The 27,946-nt window shown below is 46.7% G+C and overlaps 1 protein-coding gene across 2 annotated transcripts in view; it reads left to right on the top strand.

The window, feature by feature from the left end:
* Positions 1-12,503: 12,503 nt before the first annotated feature.
* CCBE1 (collagen and calcium binding EGF domains 1) overlaps positions 12,504-27,946 on the top strand; it is a 248,153-nt gene continuing 232,710 nt past the window's right edge. For both annotated transcript variants that reach the window (XM_036101774.2, XM_078060235.1), the window contains exons 1-2: positions 12,504-12,673; positions 13,051-13,131. In XM_036101774.2, coding sequence (XP_035957667.1) covers positions 12,543-12,673; positions 13,051-13,131 — 212 coding nt within the window. In that variant the 5' untranslated portion in view covers positions 12,504-12,542. The remainder of the gene's footprint in view (positions 12,674-13,050; positions 13,132-27,946) is intronic.

The raw sequence follows: 27,946 nt of genomic DNA on the forward strand, positions 1-27,946 counted from the left end.
TACCAGCTCTTAGTGTTCATACTCAGAGCAGCTGATCTTCACTACTAGTACGATGACGATGTTGATGATGAAGGTGATGAGGAAGATGATAAAACTTTGCAAATGGTGCATAACTGACATATGAAAGGAACATAACTGGACTCAACCATAGTGGAATCATTTAACAGATAGGAGACGTGCGTCCTATATATGAAGAATGCAGTGATGTGCTAAATAAAACTTTTTAAAAAGATTTTATTTATTTATTTGCCTGAGAGAGAGAGAGCACAAGCGGGGGCGGGAGGGGGTGGCAGGCAGAGCAGGGAGAGGGAGAAGCAGACCCCCCCACACTGAGCAGGAAGCCTGATGTGGGACTCGATCCCAAGACCCTGGGATCATGACCTGAGCCAAAGGCAGACACTTAACCGACTGAGCCACAAGGCATCCCAAACCTTTTTTCTTCTGATTCAGCAAGGATTTATTAGGAACATACTATGCACAAGGCCTAAATGAAATATTAAAAAATGTGTAAGTTTCTTTGTCTTAAATCTTAAACTTGGGGTCCAGGCTCTAGACAAATCCTAGTGGCTCTGAATGTATTCTTGTCAATTATGGAGCAACACATCTTCCTTTTGTCTGCATGTACACGCTTCACCCACACACATGCCTGAAGTTTTTCTGATTGTGGTAACATTTGCAGTCGTCCTTTGCCATCTGCTCACCAAGGTCCCCTCTTTATGACTTTGGGGGAATTACGCACGCAGCCTGTGGCCATGGAGCTCAGCAGAGCTGTCTAGCTCACACAGGGACTGCTCTTAGAAGCTCGAGACCATAAAGCACCCAATTTGGCCAACTAATCGCAGATGATAAGAACTCGCTGCAGGACACTGTGTGGGATGAACTTTGGATTCACTTCCTCTGTCCTCAAGGAAACCCCAGACCTTGTCTGCTGGCGAAGCCCAAGCTGTCTGGCCTGGTGACTCAGGCCACTAGGGGTCTCTGAGGGGTCCACGGAGACAGGACCCAAGGGAAACTATGGTGACAGACCCAAATGAGGTTTCTGTAGGGAGGGCAGCCTGGACAGTGACTTCTTATGCAAAATTGCCTTTTTGTCTAGAGTCAGAACCAGAGAGGGTAGTGGCTAAGCGTGTGCATTCCCAGACCAGACGGCCCGTGTCTGATTCCAAGCCCCACTGCTTAGTAGCTGGGTGATCCTGGATGAGTGATTGACCTTTCCAGGCCTCAGTTTTCCTCATCCATAAAATGGGAATCAGAGTTACCTGGCAGGCTTGCTGTAAGTACTGGATGACATCACATCAGTAATCACTTAGAACAGTGCTTGGGATGTAGTGAACAGTTGATAAAGGATGGGCAGAATTGTTGAGACACGATAGGACACAAGGTCAACTTTGATAGGGATACCGGGAGGCCCGTGTTCTCACTGAGACCACATTCATTTCACAGAGCACTGAAGAATGTGCTTATAATCCCTAGTCTGGCACCAGCACCCGAGGCTGGGAATAGATAGCGATATCACAAACAGAATTACGGCCCTTTCAGGGACACCCATACAGTCACAGGGAAAAGGACCTTCTCGTGGGAAAATATAAGGTGATGATACTTAGAGAAAAGCGCTTCGAATGTATTGTGATCCGTTTGATCTCAGGGGAGAAAAAAAAAAAAATCTCTTCCTTAACACCAAGTTTTCTGTACTGAAGTACCCCGCACAGGAATGACAGCATTTTGAAGGTGTATGCTAAATCTTCCTGTTTTCCTTCAATCCCTTAAACTACTGCTCTAAGTTTTCTTAACCTTGACCTTAAATTTCAGGGAGTCCAAGCCAGAAGAAAAATAAAGCCAGCCTCAAAATAGTTACTGTTGGCTACAAGTTTCATAATGTTGTAAAGGCATCCTATCAATGAACTACAACAACGTTCACACTTTTCAAAAATGTCTTGATCCCCAGAGATGAAGCTTAATGCCTCCCGAAGGGTAGAGTTTCCTATGGTAACCACACAACTCAACCCACTTTGATTTATTAATTGCTCACAGTGTGGAGAATGAGTTTGGCCCTTAAAAGAAAGAAAATACTTTTTGAAAGAAGGGGCTGTTAAGTTTGGGTAGTTTAAACCACTTGCCTTCTGACCCCTTTCTTTGAGAACTGATTAAAGGTCGATAGTGCTTTTGCAAGGAGTGAGAAATGAAGAAATAGAGAACCACAGGGGTGCAACAAGTGGTATAGGGGCTCCTTACAGAGTCACGGGTAAGTTTTGTGCTTTGGGGTCCAATGCGAGAATCTCCAGTTACAATGGTCTTTTTCTGAATGCTGGGCTTCAGTGCTGGTCCTGGAGGAGAGAATGCAATGTAGCACGCCTGGATTCTTTTTTTTAATTATTATTATTTTTATTTATTTATTTGTCAGAGAGAGAAAGAGAGAGACAGCACAAGCAGGCAGGCAGGCAGACGGAGAAGCAGGCTCCCCGCTGAGCACGGAGCCCGATGTGGGACTTGATCCCAGGACCCCGGGATCACGACCCGAGCCAAAGGCAGTTGCTTAACCGACTGAGCCACCCAGGTATCCCAGCACGCCTGGATTCTTGGGGCCATGCCACCGAGCCACATGGGTGTCCACCTGGGCGCCTGCACTTCACAATCCATTCATCTGTGAAAGAGGAGTCTTAGCTATGAGGACATTGAAAGAAACTGGTGATGGGTGACCACTGCCACCTCCATCCTTGCTTTGCTGTGCCCTCTCCACGAAGGGCTGCCTACCATCTTTTTGTTCATGCATTATTCATTCCATGTCTTTGCCTGCAAACATTTAACCAGCAAGCTCTACGCTAGCCTTCAAAGAAAAGGAATAAGCTCTCTGGTTCTTTCCTTCCCTCACCGTACCAAAACCTGCTCCCAAATTCTGCAGAAGGAACAAAGCCTGCCCGGCACTTGGATGTTAGCACAGTGAGACCGATTTTGGACTCGTGGCTTCTAGAACTACAAGATAATAAATGTGTGTTGTTTCGAGCCACTAAGTTGCAGTAACTTCTTATAACAGCCCTAGGGAGCCAACGTAGGTGTTTTCACCTCTCTGCTCCCAGAGCCCCCTGCTTGTTGCATTCGGACTCTGTTACAGCTTGCAGCAGCTCCTTTGAGTGTGGCCAGTTATCTTGCTTATCTCCCCATCAGGGCTGGAGCTCCCTGGGGACAGCTCTTATTTACTTTAGTCACCAACATACCCAGCATTGCCTGCCATACAGTAAAGACTCATTAGATTTTTTTTTTTTTTTTTAATGAATGAAGGTAGGGGAAGGTATTTTTCCACTCTCACGGTGGGAGAAGAGCCAGCAATTACGCCACATGGATGCAAGCAGCACAGAAGCATCAGCATACTGGAGAAAGGACAGAATAGCCTCCATGGCCAGCAGCAGGTGAGCGGAAGGACGCGGGCCACACCTGCAGGCACATGTGATATGCGTGAGCGACTCTGAAACCAGAAGCTTAAGGGCTGTATTAGATTTGTGAAAACTTGGAGAATAAACAGAATTCCAAGAAAAATATTTTCCCAGATCCTCCAGTCCCTCCAGTGGGACAGCTGAGAGATAAGGTAACTGCTGAACTAAGATGGGAACACAAAGGCAAGAGGAGGGAGGGAGAGAGAGAGAGAGAGAGAGCCTAAGAGATGAGATCTGACTGAATTTAAAGGTATAAAGGGGAATCCAACCAAGGAGAAGAATGCCAGGGCATGGAAGAAACGCTAGCAAGAAGATGGGAGAAAGACTTGGGGAAAGGAAGAATTAAGCAACTGGGGTTTGGAAACAGGAGAAAAAAGAATTAGAGGGAGGAGGTGGATAAATGTCGGTAGGGCAGGATTTCTCAACTTGGACTCTACTGACAATTTACCAGGCAATTTTTTATTGTGTGCAGTGGGGAGGGGGCTGACCTGTGCATTGCAGGAGGGTCAGCAACATCCTGGCCTCGACCCACAAGATGCTGGCAGCACCCTCCCCAGGGTGACAACTAAACATCTCTCCAGATGTTGTTGAATTTCTGCTGGGTGACAAAAATGCCTCCTGGTTGAGAACCAAGGATTTCAAGGAAGAAATAGGATTGAGTAAGGAATACGCTTTGTACCCGGGCGCTGGGGGAAGGATGTACTTGAAGGAAGAGCAGCAGTAGAAGGAAGATAACAGAGAAGAGACAGTCAAGTCAGAGGCTGGAGAGTGAAAGTTGGTGAGTAAAAGGGCAGCATCTGAGCAAAGGAGGAGTTACGGCAAAATGATGGATGGAAGAGAATGGACAAGAAAGCAAGCAAAAAGCAGCAACAAGAGAGAAAGACCCAAAAGGAAAAGCAAGGATGACTGGCCAAGTAGGAAGGACACAGCCTGAGCGGGGATCAACTTCAAAGTGGGTCACTTGGGGGGGTTTAATGGCGGGTTACCAACAAGAGGGGTCAGGGCCCATTAGTCTTCATCAGGACGTGAAGATGCAAGAGCCAAAGACACGTCAAATTGCATACACATAACTTTGCGACTCACTATAATTACACTACAGATAAATGCTGGAGCTGCAAGAGGATTCACAAGGTCTCAACTCCCTTTCTGATGAATTATCAGGATGCTCATCTGTGATCAAACCAAACAAACAATACTAAAAGATACACTCAGTCTAAACATCACTGATCAAGCAGAAAGAAGGCAAATGATTGCCCTGAAACACCCCAAACAAAAAATGATGCACGTCAATTAAGTGAACCTAAACCAAGGCAGCTCATTTTATCTGGCATTCCTTTGGGATTCTGCATTGTTGGTAAAGATTAGGACTGAAGAATGCAAACCCATGCTGCTCTTAAACATCCAGACAAGCCAGCAACCTCTGAGTGCTGGGTGTGGGGACAGAATGGCGGGGTGGGGGGGTGGGGTGGAGGGGAGGAGTAGGGAGGGGAAGGGAAGGAGGGGAGAGGTCCCAAACTCCACCACCTTTCTTGAGCAAACCTTGGTTGCAACTTCTTATCGTCCTCTAGTCTTTCTGGGTCTCAAAGAATCAGTTTCGGGTTGAAAGGAGATGCCAAGAGATTATGCTGGACTCTGAAATTTTAAAAACACTTTGCCTAGGTATTTCTTTGTGGTGACTGCAAGAATGCTTCCCCCCCCCCACCCCGAGTCCTTTCATAATCTCCGAGTTCCGTAAGAGGTCTAGGTCTGATAAAGAGCTGTCTCGGAGCCAAGGACAGAACTGGAAGGATGGTTTGCAAAAGTGCCAGAGTGCCAAGAATTTGGAAACCTGAGCTCATTCTTCTCATGCCAGCATTTCACATAAATTAGCCGACTGTGTGGCTCCACGAAGACAGGTCCAATGGATGTAGCTCGGTTTTGCTATGGAGAGAGGTCAGCTCATACACATAGGTGAGAACTTATGGGGCCAGCTGGTTGGTATAGAGCTGCAGAGGAAGGATCATGCCTGAGCATGAATCATAATAGATTCTCAGAGTTACTGGTTAGGGTGGTAGACCTTGGGCTTTCCCTGGTTCTCATATCCCTGGGCAAACATCCTGGATGTAGTCTGTCTCTTAGGGGAAAACTGCCCAGATGCTCACCTCTCCAAAAGGCAGTTTAATATAAGTGTTGAGCGCATGCACGCTGGGGCCTCAATTCAAATCCAGCTCATTACTCTTAACTCTGTACCTTAGGCAAGTTAACGAAAATCTCTACTTCAGTGTCCTCATCTGTAAAATGCAGATAATAATAGAATCAGTGACAGAGGATTATAAAAAGGATTAAATGAGATAATACTTGTAAAGTACTTTTAAAATGTCTGCACGCACCTGTTGTTACTCTTTGTGCCAAATTCTTGGATAATCACCATCCATTAAAAGCTTGCAGGAATGTGGCTTTCTTAGTATTATAGCACGAACAGGTCTCTGTTGTGGCTAAGAAATATATCGCACCTTCTACAAGAATCTAACAACCTTTAAACTGAACTCGAAGATTTTTCTACACAATATGGACTGCCACATTTGCTTTAAACATAACTGCCCTACTGAAAGATTGTGCCCTCCTTAGGCAGGGGCCCTTCACACTACCGCAAATTTTCTAGGCCTGACCCAGTGAGAAAAAGCTCACAAGAAATTAATGCAATCTGGGGCGCCTGGGTGGCTCAGTCGTTAAGCATCTGCCTTCGGCTCAGGTCATGATCCCGGGGTCCTGGGATCAAGTCCCACATCGGGCTCCCTGCTCAGCGGGAAGCCTGCTTCTCCCTTTCCCACTCCCCCTGCTTGTGTTCCTGCTCTCGCTATCTCTCTCTCTGTAAAATAAATAAAAAAATCTTAAAAAAAAAAAGAAATTAATGCAATCTCACCAATAGATTTATAGAGAACATTCGTGCCACTCTAGAATTGACCACAGCTGGGTCTTAACTATCCAACTCCTTGAACACTTTTGAACCGTGATTTGATTTGGGGCACCTGGGTGCCTCAGTTGGTTACGCGACTGACTCTTGGTTTAGGCTCAGGTCATGATCTCAGCGTCCTGACAATGAGCCCCACCTCCGGCTCTTGGTCAGGGTGGAGTCTGCTCTCCCTTCCCCCATCCCCACCCCCACACACTCTCTTTCAAATAAATAAAATCTTAAAAAAAAAAACAAAAACCATGATTTGATTTAAAATATATAAAAGTCAGACGGGCACAGTACTCAGAAGCACAGAGATTCTCCAAGTATATATGTTCGCATTTCTAGCAACCGTTAATGGATTTGACTGACCCAGAGCCTTAGTCACTCTGGAACGTCTAATTCAAGCACAATGGTAATGACGTCAGTCTCAGTTCTGCTACTTAGTCTCCCGTGACAGAATGTCTCCAGCCTTGGCCATCCATTTCACAAACTCTCTCTTATGGAAGCAAGTTAGAGCTGACAAGGTGGATGGCCCAGCGTAATTGCATCAGAATTTTTGGAGAAAAACAATTAAAACAATATTGGCTAGGGCGCCTGGGTGGCTCAGTCCGTTAAGCGGCTGCTTTCGGCTCAGGTCATGATCCTGGGGTCTTGGGATCGAATCCCGCATCCGGCTCCCTGCTCAGCGGAGAGCCTGTTTCTCCCTTTCCATCTGCCTGTCACTCTGCCTACTTGTGCTCTCTCTCTGTCAAATAAATAAATAAAATCTTTAAAAAAACAAAAAAAACCTATATTGGCTATCATTTATGGTCTCTGACGCCACAGGCATGTTATATATCTTATCAGCTCTTTTCAACAATCCTACAAGGTAGAGATTGTGGTTTCTACATTACTTATGGATAAACTGGGTCCCAAGAAGATTTCACAATTTGATCAGGGTCACAGAGGTTTGAGGTTGTAAGCTGGATTTCAAACCTAGGTAAATCCGATTTTTAAGTCTAATTTCTTCCCATTTCCCAGTGCTATTTCTATCCATTTTTTAAAGAAAGAGGTAAATATATTTTCCCTCTCTTATCCAGAGGGAAAATATATTTTAATTATAGATTATAGTAAGTACTGGGGCTCTGGTAGCACTGGTAATATATTTTATTTCACCAAGATATCCCAAAGAGCATCTTGGCTCAGACTGGAAAACTGTTATGGTCAACATTCTTATTACCTGTCAAATTGGCTTGATGCCATATTACTGAGCTCAGTATCTCCTAGTTCTCCATAAATGTTAAGTAAGAACTCTTACCCGCATGGAGGAAAGGGATATAAATAGAGCTAGCTCTACAAAAATAAAGCACAGAAGTTTGTGTGTGGCATGGTTGACACCCAGAGGAGTTAGCTCATAAATCCTGGGATAATTCTAATGATGCCATTTTCTCGACCAGCAATCACATAGGGGGAGCCAGTGGTCCTACCTCTAGTGTTGGCCCCTTATCCTTCCTTGCTTATGCTTATGGGGACCCAAGAGATGGGGCCATCCCAGCTGCATGTCCTGCGGTTTCCATTTGTCCCAGGAGGAGCTGTAAAGTTGAGTGGTGTTAGAACACACTTAACCTAGAAACTTGGGGTTTGATCCTGCAGCTCTGAAGGTCAAGGAGACTGCCAACTCCCATTGTTTCCACAATCTCCTCCTTTGGGAGAAACCCCAGGCAGGGATTCAGTGTGTGTGTGTGTGTGTGTGTGTGTGTGTGTGTACTTTCAAGAATACAACATCCAAGTGTGTGTGTGTGTGTGTGTGTGTACTTTCAAGAATACAACATCCAAGTCACATTAATACTTTTTCTTGATTTTTTTTTGAGATCTTCAACCAAGTTCTCTCTCTCTTTTTATTGTGTACATTTTTCTTTTAGCAGCCTATACACACATAGGCTAACTAATCTTTTAAAATTGCTTTTATTTCAAAGTTTGGCAAAAATTGGGATTCTGTCATGGACATAGATGTTTCTTCCTATCCTGGGTGAAAATTCCAGAGACCCAAAGCTTCAATATATGTTCAGAATTTGTGCAAGTTAAAACAAAGGCAGACTAAGTGCCAAGGCAGCGTACACACCCCAAAACTAGAAATTTAAAATCCTTTTACTGTGTTAACATGTTTGAGTCTTCTTGCCTGGAGCATTTCCTCACAATGGTTTGGAGACAGGCACATTTGAGCCCTTTTCAAGGTGTAACCCTGTTTCTCTAAGCTAACCTGGCTGTATGGCAAGGAAAACTGAAACTGAAGGAAAGTTATCAGGGCAACCTGTTTATTTTAGGGATATTATATTGTACGGATATCACTCAAATTCAGTAGGAACTCTACCCACACTTGTTGAGTCTTGTTTCTATGAAAAGACCTTTACTTGACAGATGACTGTTGCTATGTTTCAGGGAGACCAACAGGAAAAATCTGTGATTTTTTTTTAACAACTTATAGGCTTTTCCTTTACAGCTACCTTGATTTGGTAACTGATCATGGAATTATCTTGAATTGATGTCTGAGAGTCTGAGAACTGATTTGTGATGTGTTTAAACATAGCATAGGACTTTCTGTATAATGATCGTGCTAACTAATTTCACTTCAGTTTCATTTTATTATTTATCCTGACTTTCCTTTGCCTGAATTGCTTTATCTAATCTTGCTCTATTCTATATAGAATATATACTATACATAAGGCATATAATATAGATAAATGGACAAACTGTAAAATAGTATGATTTGTCTGCCATCACAAATTCTTTTTTATGAAAAGGAAAAATTTGAACAAACAATGAAATGAAATGAATTGTGCCCTCAACTGGTGTTCTGTTTCTTATAGTAATTTATCTTTTTTATGGATCTCTTTTTTCTAATACTATGTTGAATTTGTCCAAATAAGTTATTGGAGTCCCTTAAAAATGAGTGGAAGAGGCCACAGTTCTCATTCAGAGGGTATTCTCTGCCCTATGGTCTAGTCTTACTTTTCTTTTTTCCTTTCACTTTGCTTTTGTATGCTGACCTCTAGATTCTCAGGTCAGCCAGTCTCCCTCCGCACTGCCCCCTACACTCAGTATCCGGTCCACCAGGGAGTCTAATCTAGAGCTGAGTGTGCACATTAATGCCCTAGGCACAGCCCCATGTCCTGAGGATATGGTAAATTGTGTAACAATCCACTCTCTGGTTTGTTTCAGGGAAGCTGACAGGTCTATATGGAAAACATCACAGAGAGTGGTATGCTGAAAAGAAATAATCATACAGAGCCTCCCCTGAGGAGCACTGGGTCCATATCATTAATCTTTGCCACACTCTTATGAAAGAGGCAGTGGGTGAGGCCTCTAATCCACTGTTTTATAAACGAGGGAATGGGGCAGATCGGTGGGAGCAAGCTGGGGAGTGGGGAGCTCATGCCTGGTGGGGGAGAGAGTGAGGGTGCCAGGAAAGAAAACCTATGACCCTGGAGGTCCCTACCACACTTGGGCTCCTTGTGACATCTCCCATACAGGCTGCAGCCTGAGCAAATGCAGGTTTTGTCTTTTGCATGAGTGTTTAACTGTTCGGGGAACTGGTATCCATACAAGGCCATCACATCTCCTTCTGCTTGGTTGCGGTCTCCAGCCCAGCCCCCACCCCAAGCGTGACACTAAGTGTCCTGCTGTCAGTAGTTGCCAAGGAGTTTAAATTCCAGGCCTCAGGGCAAAGGTTTTCTCCAGGTCTCTGCTCCAGCTCACCTCTTCCAGAAATGCTCTGATCACCCACTCTTAGGATTTCCTCCCCAGGCAAACCTGGGCTGATTGCATGGCCCCAGCACCTTCTCTGACGCCTCTTTGTCATGTGTGCTCAGTGTACTGGGCTGAAAATAAGGTGGCGGCAAAGTTGGCTTTGTCCCCAATCCGCTGCACAGCTGTGCATAATGGGCACGGTTTTGCTTTTACCCTTTTGCAGCCTGAATTACTTTCTCTGCCAAGCTTCGTGTCTCCATATGTGGCTTATTAACTATTTAATGAAAGTGATAACTAATCTTCACCATTCTATTACTTGTAGAACTAACGTCCACCATGCAACAGTAGAAAAACAAAACAAGTAAAAATGAGAAAAAAGATAGCAAGATATCAAAGTAATTGATAATAAAAACAGACCCTCCTACAGGATAGCGTCTTCCCTGCAAGATGGAGACTAAACAGGTTTGTGGTACAATCTAAAGTGATACAATTTTTATAAGTTCCAGGATGCCTTTATTTTTCAATGCGCTTAGAGAGGTATCTCTTTAGAAGCCTAAACAACTATTGTGAAATAAACTTGTATTTATCTAGGAAGCAGAAAGCTAGAAAGTTAAAACTGAAAATTCTGTGCAATAATTACATTAAAAATAATAATAATGTCTACGGAGCACTCAATACATGGAGGGCACTGTAAAAAATACTTTATATGCACTACCTCATTTAATACTCATAAACATTTATGAGGGAGGTTCCCCATTTTGCAGATGAGAAAAATAAGTTTCAGAAAGGTTAAGCAACTTGCCCAAAGTCACATAGCTAATAAGTCACACAGTCTGGATTTGAATCCGGATCGTTTTTTTTTTTCTGACCCCATGATCCTCATTCTCAGGTGTTGCAAACTGCTGAAGGGTCTTCCTAATTATCGCGTGAAAACTTTCTTTGTGTGTAGCACTATGTTTTAATATCGAGTCTGTTTTATGGTCTGCTAAGTCTGTGTAAGATTTGTAGGAAAAAAAACCCCACCTTACTGAACTAAGAAATTGGATTCCTAGTTTCAAGGCATAGTGTATCAAATAAAATCATGAATGTGAAAAACCTTTGGAAAATAGAAAAGCATTCTACAGAGGGAGGAGGCTGCCATTGCTCTTAAAAATGTCAAGGTGTATGTGATATGCACGGTAATTCTCAGTTGACCAGAATATTCTGAACCCAAGCACCTGCTTAACACCGGTAACTTGTGAACAAGCTACCTTTCGCCCGGTCCTGGCCTCTGCAGAACCACGTGTTGGTTCGGCATTACAACCTTGTGCTCTTCCAATTTCTTTCTGGGCCACGACCACTTGCCTGGCTCCGTGGGGCACGTCTATGTTACCAGGCACGGAAACTCCTGATGTGCAACCAAGCGTCCAGATGCAGAGGAATAACGAAACGACAGTGGGGTCATCACCAAATGAGCGCATTTACCGCCCCCGCCCGGGGTTTGCGGGCTCGGCGTGCTCACGCCGGGGTTAACTAGCGGCTCGCAGGGCCGGCGATTAAGGGCCCCTCGGTCTCACCTGGTCTTGGAGAAGTTTCCAGCGCTCACGTGTGGTGGCTCACGTGGCGTGGAAACCTCGTGAAAGCCGCTCATGGCAAGACCATATAAGACCCCCGGGGGGGGGGGGGGGGGAAGAATAAGGAAAGAAAAGAAAGCGCGCAGCTCACTTGTCCCCAGCTCCAATTAGGAAGAAAATAGCGGCTTTACGAGCAACTGAAACGACCGGAGAACTTTCTTTTAAGATTTTTAAGGAAGCCAGGCTGCTACGCCCTGTAAGCCGTGCTGTCCCGGGCGTGAAAAGCAGCTGGGGAGAAGCGCCTGTCCTTCCGACTCCTCCTTCCCGAATCCTGCCGAGAGCAGCCCGGGGTGGCGGGAAAACAGGGCGTACGCGCTGGAGGGCGAAAGGCGACCAGAGGCCTGCTCTGGCCTTCAGAAGTGACCTGACGCCAGGAAAGAAGCTTATTAACCCTTAGGCTCCCCCCCTCCTTGTCCCTGGGGTGTGAGCCGGCTCCTCCTCCCGGTCGAGCTGGCCTGGGGCAAGATGCGCACAGCCGCCGGCTCGCGCGCCCTGCCCGTCCCTCCCAGCCCAGGAAGAGGCGAGAGGGGAGGGCGCTGCCCAAAGCCGAGCCTGGCGAGTCCGTGGATCCCGAGTGGACATCCTGGGCGAGACGGCTGAGCCCCCGCGACCCCCGCACCGGCCGAGCACCGCAGGCGACCCGTCTCCCTGTTCCTCCGCCGCCTCTGCACCCACCCCCCGCTCCAGGACACCCCCCAGCCCCGTGCCTCGCGCAGGTGGCGCAGACGCCCTTGCCCTCCGGCGCCCCCTGCCGGGGAGAGGGAAGGCAGCGGCCGCCGAGAAGCTGAGCACAGGCGGGGAAAGAGCTCCAGCGCCGGGAAGAAGCCGGGAGCTTCCCTGATGGTGCCGCCGCCTCCGAGTCGGGGAGGAGCGGTGAGGAGGCAGCTGGGCAGGAGCCTGGGTCCGCTGCTGCTGCTCCTGGCGCTGGGACACACGTGGAGCTACCGAGAGGAGCCCGAGGACGGTGACAGGTAAGCGCTGCCAGCCCCGGCTGGCTGCGCGCCCGGTTCGTGGGGTGGGGGCAGTATCCCGGCCCCTGCAGGCGCCCGCACGCCCCCCAACGCCCCGGCTCCGCTGGCACGGGCTGGGGGCTCAACTACCCTGGGCGGCATTAAACTCCGCGCCCTGCCCGGGCTCCCCGTCAGTGGGTCTGGGGCTCCCTGGTACGGTTCCTCCGGGGCTGGGTTCGCGCCGGCGGACCCCAGCCCAGGCCCCGAGGCCGCTCGGCGTCCGCGCTCGGGGACCAGCGCCTGCTCGGCGCGCCGGGACGCAGCGCCCTGCCACCCTCGCGCGCCCTGCCCTTCGCTCTCCGCGGACGGTCAGCGAAGCGGCTGCTCTGTCTTCCTAGAGAGATCTGCTCAGAAAACAAGATCGCCACGACGAAATACCCGTGTCTGAAGCCTACGGGGGAGCTCACCACGTGTTTCAGGTAAGTCTCCGGGCTCTGCTGAGTCCGCCGCCGCGCACCCGGGCTAGTTGGAAACGCGGCTCCGCAGAGGAGGGGTTTGGAGACGCGCTTGGTGACTGGGGGCTACGGTTGCGCCGGGATGTGCTTGGGGAGTCCTTTAGTGCAAACCTCTTGGTGTGGTTTTTGGGCCAGAGCAATGACGGGCAATCAAGTGTGCACCTAGACTTTGCACCCTAGGACCCTGAGGCGTTTACCGCTTCCTGGAATACTTCGCGTGGTGGAGAGGAAGAGGCTGAAAGCTGCTAAGTGGATTGGATTGTGGGTGCAAACTGCGCCGTGGCAAAGACGGATGGCCGCGTTTGCGTTTTGTTTCAAAAACACAGTTGACAAGTAAATACTTGGTTCTTGACTGTCCTTTGACCTTCTCCCGGGACGGAGTGTAACACTCTAACGGCCTCCGGGGGCAAAAGGATGGAAGAGGTTTGCGGGCTGTGGACGTGGGTGTGTTGGGGTGGGGTGGGGGGGAATGTTGAGCTTGTTGAGCCATAAGGAGAGTACTTCTTGAAAGTGCAGTCCACAGATCACCTGGATGCTTGTTAAAATTACCCCTGACTAGGGCTAGGGAATCTATGTAGATTGGAAAATGTTTCCTAGGTGGTTCTCATTCTCAAAAATTACTGTTCCCTGCTTGCAGCCTTTTGGAGGTGAGGGTTGATTTTTCACCGTTGAGTGCTTGGCTTCTGGTCCACTGCTTTGAATGGGAGGCATAGATCCATAAACACGAATTGCTTTTTAAAGGTATGGTGCAAGGTACTGGGACTCACACTCCCGCCAGACTGTTTCAGCCAGTCCTACGCTTTGGGGTGCCAGGATAAATATTGGGTAGTACAAGGTAATGCAGCAATCCCCAGAAGTGAATTTGGAGAAAAGTTTTATTCTTCATAATGTAACCGATAAATCAATCACCATGCTTTTGGAGCCGCTGAGATCTTAGTTCACATGCTCAAAGTTTCAGATAGAAGTGGTTTCAGGGCTGGTGAGTTTGTGGTCCGCAAACCAGTAATCAGTTACGTTGCATACTGTGCTTTAAAATCTTGTCGGCAGTGGAATGACCCCCATCCTTTGAGGCAATACTCCCTGGGCTTGGGAAGCATTGTCTTATCCAGGACATGGGTGGTCAACACCGATCAAATGTGCTGAGGCCTGGGTGGGGAGATGGGGGGGGAGGAGTATGTTCAGTTTACAGGCAAAGACTTGAAGAGGTTAACCGGGTAAGCAAGGTGATCCATGCTGGTGGGATGACCCGAGGGTACTGGCGCCAGGATTGCTTGCCTGGTGCTGGCCCCGTGTGTCCTCCGCATGACCACAGTATTAGGACACGTTGTTTTCCTATCATTCTAGTACTAAAGCCTCTAACAGGGAAAGTGTCCCTGAGATGGTTTACTCATTTGTTCAGTCCCTGAAGGTCAGACTGCATATAAATCAGTGGTACTTGCAGAATGCATGTCCAATTTTCAGAAACCACTGGTGCCTGATTAGTGTTCTAAGTTGACTGTTATACTGTTACTCCTCTTCCCTGGTTTAATTTTTTTTTTTTTACACTAAGACTCCCCAAGAGACACTATCAATGTCTTTAAGTGTTCTCATTAATGGCTATCCAAAAGAACAGCTTATGAGAACTAACAAAAAGGCTATTTTACATCACAGAAAAGTAAGGAATTTTGTTTTGGGGAATGAGTGGAGTGGGAGAGGGGGTTTTCAGCTGGGGAAAATGAGTAGTGGTCCCTGTGAATATTTTCTGGTTTTGTTTGTTTTATGGATAATCCAGAGTTCTGTGTATACTGTTATACTGTTCCCGTAACTCTAAATTCCTGAAGACCATTGATTGGCAGTTACTGAGCCCCTGTTTGCTTTTGAACCCCAAGAATGGGGGGACTTGTGCTTGGTTTGTGGATTTATTGTCTCGGCTCCTAGAGGCTCTTGCTCCAGGTGGGATCTGGAAACCAGCAGTATCCTCTAGGAGCTTGTTAGTGTCCAGGCCCATCCCAAACCTCCCAGATCAGAGCCTGTGTGTTAATGCAACGTGCATTAAAGCCTAAGCACTTACATAGAAACCACTGTCCTCAATCTGGTCACTGTGAAAACCCATTTAAATTCAAGAGGCGCAGAGGCTTCTACAGGTGCACGAGTAGTTACTCCTACCGCATCAACCAAAAACTAAAAACCAGCCTTCCAGGAGACCAGACTCCTCAACTCTTGGATGATCCTTAATCTTAAGTACAGTAGCTGAGCTGCTTGGGGAATACTGATAGACGGCCCTGATTTTACCCCTGGTCCTTTAAACAGTTTTTAGCACAAGTGAGAACTACAGAAGTCCTTCTGAACTTGTTAAATTTTTTTATGGGACTTAATTTTTTTTTTTTTTTTTTTTTTTACTCCCACCATGTTCATGGTAGTGTTAATCTGATCTGTTATTCCTAAAAGCTATAGAGACCTAAATGGTACGGAGAAGGAAAGCTGGGTTCAGAATCTTTGTTCTGGACCCCCCCCCACCTTTGTACACTTGTTTCCCAGGGTTTCACCCAAGCACCTTTCCACGTTTGCCTTCTGTATATGAAATGACAGCCTGAGGACTTTGTACTCAGCACCATTCTATGCACTTTACATACATTATCTCTAATCCTCAAAGCCACTCTTGCTTTTGTATTTCAGTTTTACAGGGGAAGAACCGAAACTCCGGGATTAAGTAAACTTGGTCAGGGTCACAAAGTTAATACACGTGGGAGCCAAGATTCAAACCCAGGTTTGTCTGACTTCAAAGTCTGGGCCCAGGCCCTTTCATCATCCTGGAGGTGCCTACAGAGGAGGTAGAACTTTCAAGATCCTGGGGTCTAAGGAAGACCATAAATTCAGATGGCAGTAAATTCAAAAGACCGTTTGATGGAAAACTCCAACACTCACCATGACCAGTGGTTTTTCAGTTAACCACTATCCTGGAGATCTGTCCTTAAATTATATTCTCCTGTCATATACAATATTGGTTCATATGTGTATAGCTTTCCTTCCTTGAAGGATTTCTTAATCACAGGGCTGTCTCTTGAGACTCTCTACCCCAGTGTGCATTGGGCCAAGTGCCCAAAGTTTAACAAACACTTGAGTGCATGCCAGTGACAGCCTACCCAGCTTGGAGTACGTACTGCTCAGTGTTACAATCTGATGCAGGGTGTACTCCTTTATTAGTAAAGATTTCACCGTTGGGGTGTGATTTATCTAAGACTCTTAGAGCCAAACTAAGCATATAAATTTATCAGGATGCTAGCCTCTTGTGGCTGTTTTTCCCCACAAGTTTACCCCCCCACCCCCCGATCATGTAGTTTTGAGCAAGAGGTTCATGTTTACCTTTCATTTATTGGGTCTATCAGTAAAACCTGTTAAAGGCTTTTTAAAAATGAATACATTGTGTAGGGAATGTCCAGAAAATCCAATTTTTGAGTGAAGCAGTATCTAATAAACATTCTAACTTTCCTGACCCGGTAAGGATTTACTGAGCATCTATTAGCTTAAAATAGCCTTACAAAATGCCTATAGAATAAGTTACTGTCTGGTCTGCTTAGAGACCTGATTTTTAGACTAAGGCCTTTGAAACGAACCAATACGCAATGGTAGATGATCCAGTTCAAAGTCATGTAGTTCATACTGTATTGATGATGGAAATGAGCTTAGAAGCAGCTAGGAATGGCTTTCTGGGCAAGAGAAAATACGTTCTTTATTGCTGTTAGGTGTTTAAATTGCATTGGCTGTAGCTCCATTTTGTGGTTGGACTGCCACGGCCCGTAGCTTCCCCTTGGCAGTGTTTGTCCCTCTGCAGCTCATTAGGTACTGCTCTTAGGACCCTGTTCCCGTGGGATATAATGACCTAGGGGTGCCAAAACCCCCACTTTTCCATAATATGTATTGCCAAATCCTGTTAAAATGTCAAAGGTAATGTGATATTTCTGCAAGTGGGTTTGCGTGGGATTTGGAGAAGTCCCTTAGAGCAGCCCTACCAGCTTGAGAGCCCTGCACTCTAGCTGAGGCCACATTGGAGGGGAGACTGGAGAATGTGCTATCTGGTGGGTCACACTTCCTACAGAGGGCTCGGAGGTCAAAACCTGAGCAGTAATAGGAACTGTGCCAGTTGGAATCCTAGCTTGACTAGATTGTTCTGTGACTTTGGTTTCTTTACCTTAGTGGTCTCTGTAAAATCCTACTAGTGGTGAAGTTACAGGGTTACGGTGAAGGATTAAATGAGCTGATATAGGAAGTGCTGGATGAACAGTACCACTCATACTCACTGTCGAATCCCCCCCATGTTTGGCACGTTGGGTGCACATAGTAGGTGCTCACTGGACACTGAGTTTTGGACAGTATGGTAGAAATTTTTGGAAAAGCAAACTCCACATCCAGAAATGGTGTTTATACACCACTGTACACTAGTTTTTAGATACTTTTTCAAATGTAGGAGAGCCCAAAACTGCAGTGCCTCGGGGGTGGGGGTGGGGAATCACAAAGCGGATCTTTGTTTCTTGCTTGCTGACCACGTAAAGCGCCCTACTTGTGTGCCCATAAGAGTAGGAAGAAGGCATAGATACCCCACTTTAAAGGATCTTAGAGACTTGCCCCTTGCCTGAAGGCACGAAGGACATTCTGGGTAGAGACAAGGCTAGGAAGCAGGCCCTCTGATCCTCAGCCCACTGCCGACAAAGCTCAGGACCGGCACGGGGTGGGTGGGTAGGGGGGCGTGCTGTGGGTAATCGTTGGCTCAGGGCACGCTACCCTCTTTCAGAAAGCACATCTTCATGATCCTCTGCTAAAGAGGAGCTGGTATGAAAAGAGCAGGAGACAGGTGGTTTGGGCAGGAACTGTCTAAATCGCAGGCAGCCTCGGTTTCCCTGGGTTAGACCCTCTGTCACTGGTTGGTCAGGCCGCTGGGGGGGGGTGGACCAACTGTCCCCTGGTTCGTGACCATATCCTCTGAGGCTAGCCTCAGGCCTGGACAGTATTCCACATGTCACATGACCGAGTGAATATTACAAGTGAATGAACTCCACTTTCAATTTACTAGCCTTTCTAGAACTGCGGTCGCTGGCCTATCCAAGTATGCCTCCTTTTCTGAGAGAGGCTCTTTCGGAACCCAGACTCCTTGGGCTGCTGTGAGGTGCTATGGTTGTCTTCCTCGGCGCTCGGCTGGACCTGCTTGAGCTGCTAATGTGTTACAGGTGCGGATTCTCGGGCAGCTCCAGCTAATGCCCTGACCTTGCTACTTTACCTAACACCTGAAGAGGACGCCGGTGTTCCTGCCTGTGTTAATTGCCCTGTAGACCCTGGCTTTGAAGTGGGGGTTGCAGTTTTAAAGGGGATCCCGCTCCCTCCCACGTTTATCTTCAGCTGAACAGGTGGTGGAGGAGGGCAGGGACGTGGGAGGGCTTGGCCAAGGCGGGTTCCGTATCACTTTTCACTCTTCTCAGAGAAACAGCACCAAGTGATAGGAAAGGACAACCAAATTCACCACAAAGGGCTGCACTTTCCCCAGAGTGCCCTCCGAGACGGGTCCTGTGGCTTTGCTCATTGTCCCTGAAGTCATGGATGCCTGACTTTCCGATATCAACTTCACCTTTTCTAAGTGAAGCTGCGTGGGTGCACCCGGAAAAAGCAAATGCACTCTTTTATTCTAGAATACCCTATCTTCTCCGGAGAAAGTTTGCATTTCAATCAGTAGTTCACGTGTCAGTGAGCTCAGCTTCTCCAAACCTACCACCCCCTGCTCAGCGGGACCTTTCCCGCCTTTGTGAGTGAGACGGTCCGCCTGCGTTGGGAGCCCTGCTGAATAGCCAGAGAACAGGGGTCTCCGCTCCATCTCTATTGCTTTTCTCTGGGGGTGAAAACCACTATACCATCAGCTTCTCAGGCTAGGTTCTTTTCCATGAAGCCATTTATGAGTTTTAAAGTTTTAGCAACAACTTTGGTTCACTTATTCAGCAAATACTTGAGTTACCAGGTGCCAAGCACGGTTCTAGGAACTTAGAATACATCGGTGGGAAATGCAGAAAAACTCCTGCCTCTGCCCTCCTAGAACTTAGATTTTTTAATTTGACTTATCTTTTAGTAAGGGAATTTTGAGTCAAAGCTGTCTTTTGGGACATATTTAAGAGTTCTTTTGGCACACATCTGATTAAGGTCCCATTTTGGAGGCTAAGAGCTTGAAATTTCCTATGGACCAGCTGTCTCCTTTCAGCAAAAGAAACCCACCAAGCAGGGACACAGGAGTCCAGGAGTGGTGGTAACCAAAGTTTTGTTCTACAGAGGTGTTAGTGGAAAATTAGTGCGTGCCCCAAGTCTCTTTCAAGAATTATTGGAATGTGAAAGTAGTACAAAGGGAATTCTCTGGCTGTTTGCCCTGTGAGGTGGATGGCAGCCTCAGAACTGGCCCATTAGGAACACCCAGTTCACTTCTTACTCCACGCTCTTTTCCAACAGTAACTTTAAGCAGACTGTTCTAAGAAGGCCTGCCCCTCCACATTCCTCCCTTCTCCTAATCCCTTATGGATCATTGTAGTTGTAGCTGAACCTTCTGGACGGTTTCCATCCTGAGACCTGGGTGGGGGGGATGGGGTGGTGGTATGAGGTCTACATATTTAATCCCCTTTGAGCAAAGCAGCACATCTTTCCAGCTTCAAGTCAAAAGCCTGCGTGAGAGGTTGGATGCATGAATATGCTGCCTTGTTCGGTGTGGCGGAATGTGAACTAGACCATCTTTTCATACTTCCGGATTTCAGAAACGTGGACCACATCTGTGTTCAGCCTTTATCTCTGTTCTCAACCTTTCTTTCTTGGCTACACCTGGGGGGTGTTCTGTGTTTGCCCCACTGGGGTGAAGCCCTCCAGCCTCCATCTGGGAACAGCGGGGGCAGCTCTCAGCCCAGCAGCTGCTGGTTGAGAACGGGTGGGAGGCCAGGAGAGCCCTCTGCTCTAGGATCTGGTCTGGGAGTTTGGTACAGAGCAGGAATTGGTGAAGTAGTAGGGCCCATGGCCTGTTTTTATACAACTTATCTAAGAATGCTTTTCATATCTTTAAAGGGTTGTTAGAGACCTCATTTGGCCCCCGAAGCCTCAGATCTTTAACATCTGGCCGTTTATAGGATGTTTGCTGACTTCCAGAAAGCCATCTCTTCTCCCCTCCCCCCCCCCCCAAAGTAGGCTCCATGCCCAGCGTGGGGCTGGAACTCACAACCCTGAGATCAAGACCTGAGCTGAGATCAAGAGTCAGACACTTAACCAACGGAGCTACTCTCTAGTGAGCCATCTTAACACAAAGACTAAGAGTGGGGTTCTCTGTACGTAACCTTGTCCACAGATATAAGTTCTCAGGTCACTTGGGATGTATTTAGCTTCATCTTTAGATCCTTGCCTTCATGTTGCCTTATTGTATTTGGACCTCCTGGCCTGAGCATCTTTGTGACTTGGTTTCCTGATCTCGGGGAATCAGTTTTTGAGCTGGAATTTCTGCCTCCCCCCCGGTCATCCCCAAATGGTACTATAAATGGACATAATTTGTCAGTGTTCTTAAGCTGACTATTTGCAAGTAGTTGAGGACTAACTTCTGCTTTTTTTTTTTTTTCATGTTCCCAAGACCGGGCCTTCATGTTTGGGTTGAGTACTCTGGATTGCCTTGGCTGATCTTACCCTTCCCCACCCCTAATTCCATACTTTAATTCCTGACTTGCATATTGATCATCCCATGCTTTGTTGACTCAGAGCTGCCTCTCCCTGAGTTTGTTTTGAATTTCTATAGTGGAGAACTTCACATCCAAAAATCAAATGAGGGCACAAGAAATATTTTGAGGGGACAGAAGCAAAATCTAATGGCATTTTGGAGAGAAGAAAGGAAAACGTTGGAACACACCGCCTGACCTATTAGGAGAAATGCTCTGGGGCATGGTAAAGAAAAAGGTATAAAAACTTGATAAGGAGCAGAGAGCATCCTATGGAGGTGAAGTTGGGTAGAGAAAAAGTTCATATTAAACTCGTGGGAGCTTCTGACCTTGGTAACAGCTGTTTTTCTACAGATTCAACCAAATTTAAAAGGCCGTCTAAGCTTAGAAAGGTTGATAGCTCTACAAACGCAATTTTCTAACCTCTCCTGTGTGCCCAGCACTACCACCTTGGAGGTCAGGCTGTCTAAAAGCCAGCGCGGACATGGCGCCATGACTTTTCCTCCAGCTCTTCTCTTGCTTTTGCTCTCACTCGGCATTGCTCTTGGTAACGTGTCCATGTGGTGTTTTGGAATTTTTCTATAGCGAAATTGCTCGTGATTTTTATGGTGGAAAAATTGCATGGCGGAGCTGAGGTTACCTTCCTAGGAACCCACCAAGACCACAAAGACTGTTCCTTGGAAGCAAGGTTGTTCCAAAAACGCTGGAATGTAGTTCTGGCCGTACCTGAAAGGTTAGAAGAACCTAGAACGCAACATCAGTGAGATTTTTATCTCTGAGAAAACTTGATTTTTTTTTTTTGCAAATTCTGTGAAAATTGAATTTAATACTAATTTACATATGTAAGAGATAACTCATGCCCATTCTGGCCTAGCTGGGTGGACATAGGGAAAGCAATTTTATGCCAGAACCTGGGACTTAACGTGGAGGTCACCTAACCAGGCACCAGTTTCTATCTGGAACACGGAGGAGAAAGAGGAGGGGGAGTGAGTCTTGAATACCAAAAACCGAGATCACAACAAAAAGCGGGGTGGCTACTTTCCTTGTGGGTAAGTCTTCATGCAAGTTCTCAGTCAAGGTCTCAGCAGGTGTGTGGCAGAGCCAGGGTACAAAAGTAGACACACAGGTACGCCTGGGTGGCTGTTGGTTAAGCGTCTGATTCTTGGTTTCAGGTTTAAGTCATGATCTCAGGGTCATGGGATCAAACCCCAAGTCGGGCTCTGCACTCAGCTCGGAGTCTGCTTGGGATTCTTCCTCTCCCTCTGCCCACCCCCCCCTCCCCTGCATTACTCATTCTCTAAAACTTTAAAAAAAAAACCACAAACCAAGCCCCCAGTGTTGGTTTGCTAGGACTGCTTGAACAACATAGTCTCGGGTGGCTTAAACTATTTTCTCACAGTTCCCGGAGGCCAGAAGTCTGAGGTGAAGGTGTTGGGAGGGTTGACCCCTTCCAATGGGTCTCCTGGGCTTGCAGACTGTGGTCTCTTCCCTGTGTCTCCCCCCGGTCTTCCCTCTCTATCTCTGTGTCTGGCCCTCTCTTGTGAGGGCAGTACTATTGGATTCAGGCCCATCCTCATGACCTCATTTTAACTCCGTGACCTCTTCAGGGCTCCTGTCTCTAGTCACATTCTGAGGTACTGGGGTTAGGACTTCAATTTCAGGAGGTCACCGTTTGGCCCATATCCTCCCCTCCGATAAAACCCAGCACACACTGGGCCACGTGAAGGGAATGTTTTCTAGACACCGTACTTTCCGTGGGTATCCCTGTCCACCAGGGTGATCCTGAGGGAGCCAATGAAACTAAAGTAACTTTAGCAATGCCACTGAAGAAGGGAGAGGGTTAAACCACCTAAAGTAGTGTAAACCGTGATGTAGTCCATGATCATGTCTGTGGAGCTTCTGTAGGATGTGCGATGGAGGCCGTGATCTGTTCTAGCCCTTATGTTGAGATATCCGTTAGGGATGCTGAGCCCCACTCCAGATCTTTCAAAGCAGAATCTGGTATTTCCTGCGCACCACTGTGTCATTCCAGTGTTTGCTTGCTCTCACGTGGCTCCTCTTTGTTTGCTGTGTAGAACCATAGGCAGTGATTCATAGCCTGGACTGCACATCGGAATCACCTAGTGAGTTTTTTTTTTGTAATTTAACATCTGTACTACTAGTTTCAGGGGTAGAATTCAGTGATGCATCAGTTGCATATAACACCCAGTGCCCTCCTTAATGCCCATCACCCAGTTACCCCATCTCCCACCCCCTCCCCTCCAGCAACCCTGTTTGTTTCCTAGAGTTGAGTCTCTTATCGTTTGCCTCCCTCTCGGTTTTCATCTCTTTTGTTTCCTTCCCCTGTGTTGATCTGTTTTGTTTCTTAATTCCACATAGTGAAATCCTATCATACTAGTTTTTCTCTTATTTCACTTAGCATAATGCCCTTCAGTTCCATCCACATCGTTGCAAATGGTAAGAGTTCATTCTTTTTGATGGTTGAGTAATAGTCCATTGTATATATGTACCTCCTCTTTATCCATTCCTCTGTTGATGGACATCTGGGCTTTTTCCACATTTTGGCTGTTGTGGACATTACTGCTATAAACATTGGGGTGCATGTGCCCCTCTAGGGAATGTTTAAAAAACAAACCCAGTGTCCCCATAGTGCACGCTAGCCCAGTTATAGCAGAAACTGCAGAGGTGGGCACCCAGTACCAGGAATTTTTTAAAGCTCCGTGCATAACGACTTGCAGCCAAGGCTGAAAACTTGGAGCAAAGGGCAAAAGGGGGTGAGCAGTCTGGCATTTTGCCTAGGGGACAAGTGGTTGCTTGCTTCTGTGATTGCTAAGCGTGGGTCCTCATGCCTCTCAACAGGGAAACTTCTAGCTAAAGTTTGTGTCGGTGAAACCATCTGTCAGCCTGGTGTCTCCATCCCTTGTCTGGTAGGTCTTAGTGTTTCTCTTGGCATCTCCTTTCCTTCTGTGGGGTGGTTCGTGGGCGATCGGGAGTGATGGTGTGGGTGGAGGTGGGTCAGGATGGGTAGACTGGCCCTCATGAGCTCTGTGTTTCCCAAGCTGAGCAGTTTGAAGTCCCATGTGCAAATTCCATCACTTTTCATTTCCTATTGCAGGCTCTCAGCTTGGTGTCTGGAGCTACTTAGTGACTTTTGGTGCATTTTTTTTTTCAAAAATATTTTGCTTTGTTGCCACACTGCATGAACCTTCTCCCAAGATATAAACATGGCTCAGCGTATTATAAATGAAAGCTTTTCAGTTTCAAGCTGTGTTTTTCTTTCCTTGCAAGCATCAAATGCAAACATACTGTTTTTTTCCACGTAGTGGGATAGGCAATCTGTGTGCTAGCAGAGAGTCTCTTCCCATTCCAGTTTTAGTTCTCCTCAGGTTTCTCCTCTGATAACTGAAAGAACATCTCAACCCCCTAGCAAACGCGGAGCTTTTTATAGGTTTGTAATTAACTTTAACATGAGATAATACTCTAGCGTGCCCGCGTGGTTATCACCTGAGCCCTGTATTTTCCGTATGGCCTTAAACCAGGCAATCCCCGAATGTATCCATATGGAATGCATAGGTATATACATGGGCTGCTTTTTGGAATAACAGCAATTATATTGGTTACATCCTAGAAATAGAAGTTATTATAAACTGAGGGAGGAAAGGCAATTGCATTTCATGGATGGATGTGCTCCTGAGGCTCTTTAAAGAGGGATTTCTTTGGGAGGCTGATAAGACGAAGTGGTTCACAAGTGACCTCTGCATTTGAAATACGCTTCCAGAGTTTGACACCATAATGTGTGGCACCCTATTAGGATGTAACAGGAACGGACACTTAAAATCTCAAGTGAAGGCACGAAAGGATCCTAATAAGTGACTCAGCGCTTGCCACCCCACCGTCTTCAGGTCTTTTTCCCAGAGACCCCTAGTGTTTGGGAACCACATCTTCAGGTGTTGCAGCACAGATGAAAATTATTTGTGGAGGGCACATTGAGGTCAGAAACACAGGCTGCTCAAGGCTGGAGATGCCTAGCCCCGGGGGGGCTCTGGCAGCCCGGCTGCTACCTGCTGTCCTAGGGCAGGGGGCGGCAGTCTTCGCACACCTGGAGGCCCTTCTGGGTCGCGGGGGGGGGGGGGGGGGGCATGTATGCATCTCTCGTGTCAACTACCCCCCCCCCCCCAACCCTGTAGCTCTTAGCATCGAGCTCTATGCAAGCTGCCCCACCAAGTCCTGCCTCTCCGGCAACTCCTTTCTTGGCTGTTTATAAAAACCTCTTTTCCCCTGTCCATCCTTTAAAATGACTGGTATTCTCCTAGGATGTCTACTTACCCCTTGGCTTACATACAGCTCGACTGTTGTCCTGACACATTGGTGTGCGCTCGTGCACGTATCTTTGATGTGATGTATGCAGTCCTGTGCAGCTGGGACCACATTTAACACACTGTGCCCTGAAGATGGGAGGGTTTCATCCACACTTCTGAGGATGTTACGAAAGGAAATTGCCATAACGATGAGGGAACGATGCTGCTGTTCTTTTAGAGAAGTCTGGAAAGGGAAATCATGCTTTGAAGTTCCTGCAAGGAAGGGGGCACAAAAAAAGGAAATCGTCCTTTTAATGATCACAACACTCGTTCTTTGTGCATTTACATCCTAGCAATGCAGGACTTCGAACTGGGATGCTCTGTAATTCCCCTCTAGACTAATGGCTGCCAAGCGACTAGAGTGTGGTTTTCTTGCTCTTTTCTGTGCCTGTGGAACAGAATATTTGTAGTTGCTATGTACAGAAATGGGTTTGTTCTGCAGTTGCTTTTTTCACATAATAGGTAAGGAACACTTATCACAAAGGGTACTGATCCATTTTAACAGCACAGCATTTCATTGTACAGATACTCCTTAATTCATCTCTTCACTGGAGAGCACGCCTTCTAAGGCAGCAGATGCTAAGGGGTCCTTCCTGATGCTTTGACGGGTTCAGGTTTTAAACTGAAGATGCAAATTTCAAATAGATCAAGGTTTACCTAAATGAATCAGAAAAAACCATAATCTAGTGCCACCAGATTGCAGTTTGGTCTGGAATAGCAAGACCTGTATGATCTGCCACTGCCCTCCTAGAACGTACGGATGCTGGTCCCCATGACCCTCTGGTGCTCCCTGATCCTGGGCCGCAGGAGGTTGGGGCTTTGATTGCGTTCTTTCTAGGTCTGGCAATGTGTGACTGATCACTCGTTCACAGAGAGCAGAACAAACGGAAACGGGCTTAGTTTTCAGCCCAGGGGATTTGCTTGACATAAAAAACATCTTAACCGAAGATACCGTGGGGGTGTTCTGGATAATTCTCTAATCAGTCTTAAAAACGGGAGAGCCACCTTTGCGCTGTGGAGTGAATCTCTTGAATGCCTTGGGTAGTTTTTCTTACCCCGTTATTAAAGAGTAGAGTGTCTTTTTACTCCCCAGGTACGTATACTCTTGAAAGCGAGCTCCTCTTTGCTGCAAGCACGGGCCGTGTGAGCTCGGGAGCCCATCTTATCTGTGCAAGTGTTAAGGCCTCGCCTTCCCATCACACCCCAAGCCACCGGCCGGCTCCTGTCTGCTGGCCTTCAAGACCTGCCGTTCCACAGACTAAGCTAAGGATGGGGAAGTATGCGTTTCCTCATGTAGGGAAGAGCTGTACTTCCATGGTGACCTCGAGAAAGGAGAGATTGTTCCATTTGGAGGAGACTCATGCTAATAAAGTGGGAAGGAATGATGACCTCAGATGAGAAGGCTTTCTCATAAAATTTCCTTCACCTCTTTTATCCTAATATACTGGGCTTAATCCTTGTCTTACATTTACAAAAACTTTTATTGCAAATTTACATTTTACTGTGTATCCTTTTGAGTTTATTTATCTAAGGGCCCTTGTGAAGACTTCGAGTGCTAATTGGCCTGCTGGAGCCCTGCATTGCCAGGGTCCTCTTTTGCTGCCCTGGTTCTGGTTCCATATTTGGCTCTGTTTAGGACTGCCAAGAGGGAGGGACGTAGTGAAACAGGGATAAACCAAGAACTTCGTTTTCAGCCAAATTACCCACATAAGAGGATCAGGCTTCTCTTGAATTACCAGATAATTATTTTTCTCCCTTATGTATTTTTAAAATTTTATTTAATAGTATAATATTTGTTTCAGAGGTAGGTCAGTGATTCATCAGTTGCATAGAACACCCAGTGCTCATCACATCATGTGCCCTCCTTAATGCCTGTCACCCAGTTACCACCTGTGCGCCCCGCCCCCAGCCGACCTACCCTCCAGCAACCCTTTGCTTCCTACAGTTAAGAGTCTCTTATGGTTTATCTCCCTCTCTGATTTCATCTTATTTATCCCTCCCTTCCCCTACGATCCTCCCATTTTCTTAAATTCCACATATGAGTGAAATCCTATAACTCTTTCTTGGATTGACTTATTTCGCTTAGCGTAATACCCTCTAGTTCCATCCATGTCATTGCAAATGGCAAGATTTCATTTTTTTGATGGCTGCATAATATTCAATTGTGTATATATACCACATTTTTAGACATTCATCTGTCGATGGACATCTGGTCTCTTTGCATAGTTCGGCTATTGTGGACATTGCCACTATAAACATTGGGGTATAGGTGCCCCTTCAGATCACTATGCTTGTATCGTTTGGGTAAATACCTGGAGCAGATAATTCCCTTTTAATATCCTTTTCCATGGTTAGGTGGTCCTGCTTTAACAAGATGGCAGGCCACTAGAGTTTTGCGTTGACAGTTTCCTCATTAGCTTGAAGCTTGATTCTGTTCATCTCTTCTTGTATTCTACCCTGCTTGGTCTGCATCTCAACCCGGGTTGCCTCTGAGAGCACTTTCACCAGGCTGAGGGTATAATGGGATGGCCTTAAACTGCAGCCTTGGCTTTTCGGTATACTTGCATCACAAACACAAAGAGAAAGAAGTACAAACTCCCCCCCGCCCTTTTTTTTTTTTTTTTTTGAAAGCAAAAAGCTGACCATGTTTTCCCTCTGGGTACATTTTTTAAATTATGAAAACATGAAATCTATGGTGGGAAAATCGAGTCCCAAAGGCTCACTACC

The sequence above is a fragment of the Halichoerus grypus genome, chromosome 13 (assembly GCF_964656455.1).
Source record: "Halichoerus grypus chromosome 13, mHalGry1.hap1.1, whole genome shotgun sequence".
Taxonomy (NCBI): domain Eukaryota; kingdom Metazoa; phylum Chordata; class Mammalia; order Carnivora; family Phocidae; genus Halichoerus; species Halichoerus grypus.